Below are 10,951 nucleotides of genomic sequence, written 5' to 3'. Positions count from 1 at the left end.
GGGTTCGAGCGGCCGGCGGCAACGAAGAGCTGGAGGTGGCGGAGAGCCATGGCGCGGGATGGGAGGCAGGCAGGAGGGCGGATTGTGGGGAGAGATATGCCGGGATTGGGGATGGGAGGCCGACAGGAGGCTGAATTGTGGGCCCCACTTGAACAGATTTAAAGATTAAGTTTACAAATTGCTTAAAGAAATTAAAATGGTTCAAATTGCCTCACTCTTTTTTTCATGAAAGTTGAAAGAAATTGCGCTCACTCTAAATTCATGTGTGTCTGATATCAAGTTAGGTTAATCTTTATTCAAGTATGTGTGAATTCAAATTTCCGCACTCTAAATTCATGAGTGTGTGAATTCAATTTGGCTTACTCTTTATTTCACGGATATATGTGATTTCAAAAATGATTAATCTTTATTCAAGTGTGTGTGAATCCAAATTGGCTTACTCTTTTTTCCATGAAAGTTGAAAGAAATTGCGCTCACTCTAAATTCATATGTGTGTGATATCAAGTTAGGTTAATCTTTCTTCAAGTATGTGTGAATTCAAATTGGATTGAAATCGACTTGTAATTCAAGTGAACTAGCTACTACGAGTGACCAATGTTCTCATCAATAGATTAGACATGTGTATGGCAATGTTCTCATCAATAGATTCGACATGTGTATGGTTAATCCATTTTGATGGTTACTTCACATTGCTAAATAGATATTGTAACAACACGAACCCCTATTGTTCATGCGAAACTTATATGTGTGTTATAAACATCATTGACTAGCTATCATTGAAAGATTAATTGTAATATTTTTGCAATTATTATCGCAAGATTATTCTAATAAAAAAGTTGTGCACATTATAGTTTGTAATCTAATACAACAAATCTAGATATAAAATCAGTATGATATAATATTTTGAGTACTTTGACATTTATATTTTATTATTATTATTATTATTATTATTATGCACAATAGTAAGTCAGCAAATAATTAAAAAATATGACAGCCTGTCTACGGAGGAATGGGCGCGCGAGCTGGAAAACTTCATCTCCCGCCTGTAAATTTTTCACCCCGCGCGGCCACGCCTCTGATCCCGCCTGTAAATTCAACCGATATAAATACGCAGCTTCTCTAACCCTAATCTCATTGCTCAAATCCATCCCCATCTCCTGCCGCCCATCGCGCCGCCACGCCCTCCCTGCCGCCTGCCGCACAACATCTGCAACTCTCCGCCGCTCCCACGCACATCGCGCCGCCACGCACCTCGTGCCTCCTACTCTCCAGTCCCCGCACCCCTCTTCCTCGCTTGCGCCGGGTGTGGCCCGCGCCTGGGGCTCCTGCCCTCTCGCCTTCTAGCTCGCCGCTCACGCCTCTCCAAAAGGCGGGCAGCAGCAGCAGGGGCCGGTCTCCAGCAGGAGCAGGCAGCCTCTCCGTCTCCAGCAGGTCGGCAGCGGCAGCAGCCAGCAGCAACAGGTGCAGGGCAGGGGCCTCTCTCTCCAGCAATAGCAGGCGCAGGGCAGCAGCAAGCAGCAGCAGGGCAGGGGCTCTCTCTCCAGACTCTTCGGACTCTCCAGCAACAGCAGGCGCTGGGCAGCAGCAAGCAGCAGCAGGGCAGGGCAGCAGCCAGCAGTAGGCAGGGGTGAGATTACCCATGTTTTGTCCTACAAATTAGTTAATTAAAAGCTCGTTATTGATTTAGCATTTCAATTGTTTGCATACAGTTACTTTTTTACTGAATTTTATAACAATTTTAATTGCAGTTGGTGGGCTTGTAAATGCATCTGCAGGAATGTACCTAAGATGATCACTGATACTTATTTTCTATTTTTACTATGCCATGTCATCACAAGATGCCTCCTGGTTGTGGGAAGGTTGGAGTAAAAAATCTGAAAAGAACTCAGCTATCGGGTGCAGTCCTCAACTCATCTTCTTTTGAATATGTTTTCTGTTTGTGTCAATATTTTGTATGAGTAGTAAAGTATTGCTGCATAGTAATAATATTTTATTCATGTTTTATCTCTTATTAGAACCACCACCATTGCATCCCTATGAACTGAAGCGCCTGATGCAATGCATGCAGAACAATGCAAGGCTACAAGAGCTAGGAATTTATGCTTTAAGTCGTGAGCTTGAGGAAGCAAGTTCCATTTCTCATAAGAAGAATAAGCCAAGTCATAAAAATACTGAAAACTCTGAATCTGAGTATGATCCTTCGTCACAAGATGACACTGACGATGATGACAATGCTAAGGTGGTATTGATTGATTCACACTTCTATTTCATGATGGTTGATAAATATATCTTTCCACTTTATTGATTGATTCACACTTCTATTTCATGAAGGGCTCCAAGCAACGTAACATTAAAACTGCCTGCAAGTCTGTTGGTGCAATCAACCTTCGCTCTAAGCGAGTTCTTGCAGAGCTAGAATGTACCAGAAATACAAGGTCAAAAAAACACACTGCCCAAGCGGATGCAACTCTTGCACCAAGTGTCAACATTGATGGCCACAACCAGGCTACATTTGGAGGCTAGTTCTATGTTTCTTATTTTCATTCTATATTGTTAATTGTATGATAACTGCACTCACTACCTGTAGTTTATTCTAGCTGGTGGCCCTGCGCACTTGGATGAGAACACCCTCATCGCCGATGAAGGTCATGTTGTTGCTCCTCTTGGTGGGCAGAACTATGCATGCAATGAAGGTGATGATTTGCAACAACCATTCTGTTAGTTTCTTTAGATACTGAATGCATTCTTATGTCTGCCATCTTTCAGATAATGGGCATGTCCAAGCTGATGGCAACATGACAAATGCAGATGAAGTTGATGATGACAACAACCAGATGCTCAATGAAGGTGATTCTATGAATTACCGGTTTGGTTTTGCTTTCAATTGGCCATTGCTTGCTTATCTTGGATCCATGTACTATCCATCTCAATGATTTCTACTTCTGTGCAGATGTACAACTAGGTGAAAATGATCGATGGGAAAGGGGAGCCAATATGGGACATGGTCTCTACAGGATTAATCGAGCTTTGCGTGGAAAGTTGCAAGTTGTCATTCCTGAAGGGAAGATAAGGCCCATGGCACCACTTGTTGCTGCTAAGTTTGCAACTGAATGCAGCATTGCAGTTAGAAATCATGTGCCGGTGTTGAAGCATTGGAAGGAATACAAGAAAAAACAGGACCTATTTAAAGTATTTACAGGAAGACTTAGTGTAAGTGCATTCTCTACATTCCACCACTTTGAAAATTGGTCACTATTTACTTGCATATATTGTTCAACACTACTTAATGTAGCATCATTCGAATGATTATATAAGATGGTAGTTTTACACCATTTTGAATTGATGTATAAATATCATCATTCCTCTATGATAGCTTCACTTTCTTCATTGTCATCTATATTGGCATGTCTAGGTTATCTAAGATAGTAGTTCTCTCATTCCTTTGTACTCTTTTGTTTCTTTCAAGGTTTGACATAATCATAAGTACATATCTAATATATTCATTCACTTGATTAGGCAAAGTTTGACATCAACACGAGTGACGCTTCAGTTCAAAATGGTTGTAACCAAATGATGAAGAATGCAGTTCGGCAACAACAACATCGGCTCAAGAAAAAGTACTTTAATCCTTTTCCACTACATTTGGTGCCAAAAACATCTCCAATCAGATCGATGACTGATCAAGAGTGGAATGAACTTGTGGAATATTGGAAAACTCCAAAAGGGATGGTATGTTTCTTTCTAAAAACTGAAATCTTGGACATACATGTTGCTTACATTTACTTTATAACTGCTGTAGGAGATATCTCAAAAGAACAAAGAGAATCGAACCCATGTTATATACCATCAAACAACCGGCTCTCGTAGTTACCAAGTTCATGTGGAAAATTTGGTAAGTTACATGTCTTTACTTGTAGCCTTATGATTTATTGATTAATATGAGAAAAGTACATCTGCTAATGCAGTCAAAAGTAGCTGTTTTGGATTAATCTATTTGCTGTCCCAGAATGTATTTCTATTTTAGATTATGTTCCTAGTTCCTACTGAGCAAAATCTTGCAGCAGAAATTTAATAACTTGCTGCGAACAAGTGTTGTTCTAGATTGTGTTCTTAGTTACTAATGAGTGAAAAATTGTGGCAGAAATTAGCTAACTTGTGAACAAGTTCCTGATCAAATGCACTAGTATTATGATCAAATAACTAGTTGTAACATGTATCTTTGTATACACATGAGTAAAGTGTTTTGATCATAGTACTTGCTGCTCATATGAATTCCAACAGAAAATAATTACTGCTGCACATTCTTATTGCTGTATTTTTTTCTAGGGAGATAAATACAATGACCAAGAACCTGATGCATTGGATTTGTTTAAAGAGTGCCACTATAGCAAGAAAAAGAAATGCTACTCGTCTAATGTGCAGCAAGCTATAGTAAGTCATTGTCATTCAAAGAATTCTGTTTCTAATGCATATTTGAAGGTTTTCTGATCAGTAACCATGTTTGTTTCTTGCATGCTAGACTCAAATGGAAAACAAGTTGTCTACACCAGCAGAATGTGAAGAACAAATGTCTGTGACAAAAGTTGTAGCAGATGTTCTCGCTGAGAATACAAGGAAGAATCTGTTCCTTCAAAATGTGGGGATACAAAATTCTTGTCCTAGGTCTAGTGTAAGAAATATTGCAGCACAACTTGAAGCAGAGAAGAGGGCAAATACAGACCTTCGATATGTTGTCAACACCCAAAGTGAGCAACTTGATCTGTTGTCAAAACAAATGCAGGAAAGAGAAGAGTTAAGGGTTAGGGAGCAAGGGGAGATGAAGAAGAGGCAAGCTGAGATGGAAGCGGACATGAAGAAGCTTCAACTTTTGTTAAGTAAAATTCAACCAAGTTAGCTGAATTGGATGGTATGTGGCAAGTTAGATTTGACATAGCTTTTGTTCAAATCTGTTTTGTTGAAGTGAAAACATTCCATTCTGGTTTTGGTGCTTCATTATGTCTGACTCATGCTGTCATATTTTGTTGTTTGTGTGTTGAGGTGATATTGGACACCAAACATGATGTTTGTGGTGCTATATTAAATGTATGGTTGAAGTAATATATTAATTTTCTGTTGCAATGTTGTTTTGGGCAGAATGATGCTTTTTAAATGTGCTGAAATGAAATTTGTATAAATTGATATGGGTTACTTTTATGCACGAGCTAATAATTGGGCCAAATTTGAGATGAATTAACAAATGTGCCAAATTTTATATTGGGCTAAATTCGTCAAGCTCAACTATAATATGGGCCAAAAATTTCTTATAAGTTGATGGGCTAGATTTGAAGCCCATGTTGGATGATAGCATGTATGCCACGTCAGCGTCCATATGGCAACCATCCATGACGATTTTTTTTTGTCACTGAGTTTGGGCTTTGGGCTGGGTTGTGCGGGCTCGAGCTTATTTTGTGACGATCGGGAAAGGTCACGGACTGAGGCAATTTATGACTGTTTTGCGAAACCGTCACGGACAACAATCCATGATGCCCATTACATGACGTTATGCAAAACCGTCATAATCATGGTTTTGTGACGTTTTTTTATTAATTCGTGACGAAATTGATCCGTCATGTATTAAGGGATTCTTTATAGTGGATGTGAGGCATGTCAAAGGTTTGGAGATGTACAGTTGGCACCGGCAAGTATGCTGCATCCTATCGTGAAGCCATGGCCATTTAGGGGCTGGGGTCTAGATTTTGTCGGAGAGATACACCCTTCATCGTCAGAAGGACAAAGATTTGTTTTGGTTGTGACTGATTACTTGACAAAATGGACGGAGGTCATGCCACTGAAAAATATGACACATAAGGAGGTGATAAGCTTTGTGTTGGAACATATTGTACACAGGTTTGGGATGCCGCAGACTCTAACTACCGACCAAGGAGCTGCATTCATGTCACATCAGTTCCGGGAATTTGCTGAATCTTTGAAAATCAAGTTACTGAATTCATCGCCATATTATGCTCAAACGAACGAACAGGCTGAATCCAGTAAAAGATACTGATTGGACTCATCAAGAAGCAAATAGAGGAAAGTCCAAGGAGGTGGCACGAGGTGCTGCCGGAGGCGCTGTGGGCTCACAGGATATCTAAACACGGCGCCACCAAGGTAAGTCCTTTTGAACTCGTATATGGCCAGGAAGCAATATTACCTGTAGAGATTAATTTGCAAGCATGTAGAGTGGCCAGGCAGAGTGCTCTGTCGGCTGTACAATATGCCGAGTTGATGATAGATAGGATAGATGAAATTCCAGAAAGCCGATTCAGAGCATTAAGGGAAATTAAGAGGGGAAATGATAGTAGCTGAGTCCCGACCTTCCGAGGGGTACGGGGTAAGTCGATTGGTGGAGATCTCGACGTTGATGACGAAGGCTCCGAACGCGACGGTTCGAACCCTTGCAATCACTACACCACGGCTCAGTTGGTTACCAACCCGTGCGCACACGAATTAGCCTCGCCAAGAAGGCTATGTCCCTGCAAGCGAATCGAGAACACAAGCAAGAACAGGAAAGAAACAATCTCGAATTGCAGATGAATGATTAACTCACGAAAGTTGGGGTCTTACAAGCCGAATATCGGCGAAACTGTTCTTGATAGATTAATCTAAGCAAAACCCAAGTAAAATGATGGCGGCTACTGAATATAAAGGGTCTAGGGACGTGCAAAACCCCCCTGGATGCAACCCTAATGGACTCCAATCGATACACGGCCCAATGGGCCAAAACAAGCGCAACACCAAAAACAGTTATGTAAATCTCTCTTGTTTTAACGATTACGGACGACTCCGATTTTAGTTGGTTATGAGACCAGTACCATTGGAAAGTTTATCTTGTCCTCTTTCCGTGCATATGTGGAACGTCTCAAACGGAGATCGTATGCATCCTGGGCATCAATTTGAATGCAAGGTGGTCCTGGACTCCAAGTTGGACTCGAACTCAAACTCTGGAATTTCGAATTGGGTTGGATCTCTACCTTGTTGTGTACGTCTCTTTGACTTTCCAGCACCGTATTGGTGTCCCGTACATCCTCCTCATCATCTCCATGGTTTCTAACAATAATTAAATCATTAGGTAGCAACCGGTTCTCAAGATAATTAGTGATGTGGTTGTATCCATATGAGTGATGTCCTCGTTATCCTCCCCTTCTTACATTTGAGTCGTACTCGACTGAAAGTAATCTTCAAATCTTCATCACCATATCCTCCCATGATCGTGAAGGGTGGAGTCCATGGGGATATTCGAACGAAGGCACCCGGTGCAGCAAACATGTGCACGATCTCATCATTCTCCCCTTCTTGACAACAAGCTATCCTCGGCTTGTTCCAATGGCCAACAACGGTTCTCAATTTGGTGACGCTGTCTCGCAACAACAACCAACCATACTCCGGTTGTAAGTGTTGTGCGTGCTGCAAGGAAACATGACTAGAAACACTATGGAATATATCATTAGCGTTTATGCAAGCTATCATTTTATTACGTTGTGACAGACCAAAAGGTAGGTGTGTTGTAAATATAAGTGAAGCATGATCACACAACTTATCATTATGGTAAGGCAAACATGTATTTGGTGATAAGTCATAAGCATTTGAAATTTTCACCAAAGATTGTGAAAGGCTAGCATGTACTACACAAGGTGTATTCAAAGTTGAACAAATGTAAATTCTATGCACCATAAACACACCTCTGGAATCATAGTTGCCTATCGCATGAAAAATATTTCTTTTCAACAAAGGCAATTCAGTTTGGCAAAACATCATCTTCTCTACACTACTTAAATCACAAAGAATATGAAATTCAATATAACCCAATATATTTAGAGAAGACAATAGATCTAACTCATCTGTTGCATGTGTATGAATCAAAAGTTTATTTTCAGCACATGTGAGTGAATCAAAAATAGAGGCAGGAACCTGTGTAGCGTTATCATCGTCCGCCAGCTCATGTGCAAGGTTAGTCTGGAGTGCCAAATTATTTTCAATATCAGTAGCACATACATATCCGGAGGGCAGTGCTACTGCTCCCTGCAAAACAAAGTGTGTACTCGTCTCCGAAGAGCGGGGCGATGGGGCTGTTGCTATCGTTGAAGGCGCACGTGAAGTTGAAGGTGTCGCGGAGGTGCGAGATCCAGAAGGTGCTGATCTGGATGGAGTCGTTGATGATTGTCCAGGCATGAAGGAGCTCTTTGATCTCGTTGGTTGGAGGCCCTGCAATTCCTTCTCTTTAGCATACGTGGCACCCGAAATGTTTGGCAACCGAGTCTCCAAGGCCTCAAGTCAGCCAACCGTATCTTCAATATCGTGTAGCACCCGTTCAAGCTTTGTAGCAGTGGACGCTTGGTTCTTGGTGAACACCTCGGTCATGGACGCTTGGTTCTTGGTGAACACCTCGGTCATGGACGCAGTCATGGTTTGCATGGACTGCATCATCTGCATCATCGTCTCATGAAACTGTTTGGAGCTAAGTGGTTTGTTGGGAGGTATGGTTAGTGGAACACAGAAAATAGCAGAAAATGATTATCGTTAACAAGTAGGAACCAAAAGTTGGTGGGATCATACACTCTCTCAAGCACCTTACCCCGCTCTTACGAGTGTTCTACTTACACAACAGGTGGCTGGTATGATAACCAATAGAACGTGGGGTGACTGCAAGGTGAACCTGTTCTGCTCAAGAGAAGGTTTAGCTTGGAAGGCACAATATATTGTAGCAAGGATTAGCACAATTTAAATCAGATAGCAAAGTTGAATAAGTGTCCAAAGTACTTGTCAAAGTTGCTGGCCTTAACTTATTCTTAACACAAGATCAAGCTAGCAAAACAAAATATAGAGGACACAAAAGATGCAAGCACTTCTTTTTTTTGTGCGGCTCTTTTCATTTTTTTTGCACCGACCTTTTCCCCTTTTTTTGGTGCGGCTCTTTTCTTTTTTCACTCGCCTTTTTCTTCTCTCTTTATTTTGTAGAAAGTGCCGTAAAAACAGAGAACACAATTCAGACCCATCAAAAAGACCTTGTCAGACTGAGACAGATTCTCTACCAAATATTCTACTGCTGATTTGACAACCTTAACGTCCTTAAACGCTAAAACTTAAAACAACGATGTTGTAGATCTTTCTTTTATCGTGAATTTGAGTATATGGAACACCTTATTTGGATAAAAGAAGCAGGAGATATTGGCCCAAAAATACAAATCACTCAGAAAATCTTGTTCTAGAACAGATTTAGATCTCATACGATTCTGACCACGAGGATCATTTTTTCTGAAAATCTATTGAATATGAAAGTTGGAGATAACTTCGCAAGCTTTCCAGAAAGTATAAGAACACATCTATCCGAGTTCGTATGTGGGAACTAGACAAAATACCGAACTAGAAAGAGACAAAACCGAACACGACGTGATGACGCGAAGGAAAACGATTCGATGTCAAGATGCAACACTCGAACTAAACTATGAACACGACCTAAACCAGCAATAAGACTTCGAATAGGACACAAACTCAACAAAACTAGTCTGAAAATTAAATTTGCAAGGCTCAAAGGGTTATAGGACAGCGGAAAGATGTTCAACGAATTTTTTGGTGGGGCAATTTTCTGGACTATAGGATTGAAGCAAAACTAAAAGACACACGATTATACCTCACGGGCAACCTGGCTCTGATACCACTTGATAGTAGCTGAGTCCTGACCTTACGAGAGGTACGGGGTAAGTCGATTGGTGGAGATCTCGATATTGATGATGAAGGCTCTGAACAGTGACGGTTCGAACCCTTGCAGTCACTACACCACGGCTCCGTTGGTTACCAACCCGTGCGCACACGAATTGGCCTCGCCAAGAAGGCTATGTCCCTACAAGCGAGTCGAGAAACAAGCAAGAATAGGAAAGAAGCAATCTTGAATTGCAGATGAATGATTAACTCATGAAAGTTGGGGTCTTACAAGCCGAATGTCGGCAAAACTGTTCTTGACAGATTAATCTAAGCAAAACCGAAGTAAAACGATGGCGGCTACTGAATATAAAGGATCTAGGGACGTGCAAGACCCCCCTGGACGCAACCCTAATGGACTCCAATCGATACATGGCCCAATGGGCCAAAACAAGCGCAACACCAAAAATTAATAGTTCTGTAAATCTGTTTTGTTTTAATGATTGCAGACGACTCCAATTTTAGTTGGATATGAGACCAGTCTCATTGGAAAGTTTATCTCATACTCTTTCCGTGCATATGGGGAACGTTGCAAACGGAGATCGTATGCATCCTGGGCGTCAATTTGAATGCAAGGTGGTCCTGGACTCCAAGTTGGACTCGAACTCAAACTCTGGGATTCCGAATTGGGTTGCATCTCCACCTTGTCGTGTATGTCTCTTTGACTTTCCAGCACCGTATTGGTGTCCCGTACGTCCTCCTCATCAGCTCCATGGTTCCTAACAATAATTAAATCATTAGGTAGCAATCGGTTCTCAAGATAATTAGTGGAAGAATATAAGAACGAGTTTATCGTATTTAAAATATGATGTGGTTGTATCCATATGAGTGATGTCCTCATCATCCTCCCCTTCTTACATTTGAGTCTTACTCGATTCAAAGTAATCTTCAAATCTTCATCACCTTTTCCTCCCATGATCGTGAAAGGTAGAGGCCATGGGGATATTCGAACGAAGGCACCCAGTGCAGCAAACATGTGCACGATCTCATCAGAAAAGTTAAAAGTGGCTAGGGCATATAATAAAAGAGTCAAGGAAAAATTGTTTCAGGTTGGAGAATTAGTGTGGAAGACGATTTTACCTTTAGGGACCCGGGATAATAAATTTGGTAAATGGTCACCAAGCTGGGAGGTTCCTTATAGAGTGGTTAGCGTTGTCCCAGGAAACTCATATTTTGTAGAAACATTGGAAGGGCGGAAACTAAACAAGGCCCTGAA

The 10,951-nt window shown here is 41.3% G+C and overlaps 1 protein-coding gene across 2 annotated transcripts; it reads left to right on the top strand.

The window, feature by feature from the left end:
- The first annotated feature begins 1,150 nt into the window (after nt 1-1,150).
- Nucleotides 1,151-5,118, top strand: LOC112893046. Of its 2 annotated transcripts, none has more exons than XM_025960315.1 (11): nt 1,151-1,627; nt 1,839-1,896; nt 2,016-2,239; nt 2,332-2,518; nt 2,598-2,693; nt 2,767-2,847; nt 2,951-3,210; nt 3,517-3,729; nt 3,800-3,892; nt 4,327-4,431; nt 4,520-5,118. In XM_025960315.1, the coding sequence occupies exons 2-11, from the start codon at nt 1,839-1,841 to the stop codon at nt 4,892-4,894; spliced, it is 1,692 nt and encodes a 563-aa protein (XP_025816100.1). In that variant the 5' UTR covers nt 1,151-1,627; the 3' UTR covers nt 4,895-5,118. The 2 variants fall into 2 exon arrangements, with proteins under 2 accessions (XP_025816100.1, XP_025816023.1); XM_025960238.1 differs by having other exon boundaries at nt 1,749-1,896.
- The last annotated feature ends 5,833 nt before the right edge of the window (nt 5,119-10,951 follow it).

The sequence above is a fragment of the Panicum hallii genome, chromosome 1 (assembly GCF_002211085.1).
Source record: "Panicum hallii strain FIL2 chromosome 1, PHallii_v3.1, whole genome shotgun sequence".
In the NCBI taxonomy this organism is placed as follows: Eukaryota; Viridiplantae; Streptophyta; class Magnoliopsida; order Poales; family Poaceae; genus Panicum; species Panicum hallii.
The sequence above is the reverse complement of the archived record's forward strand: the minus strand, read 5'-3'. Positions and strand labels throughout refer to the sequence as shown.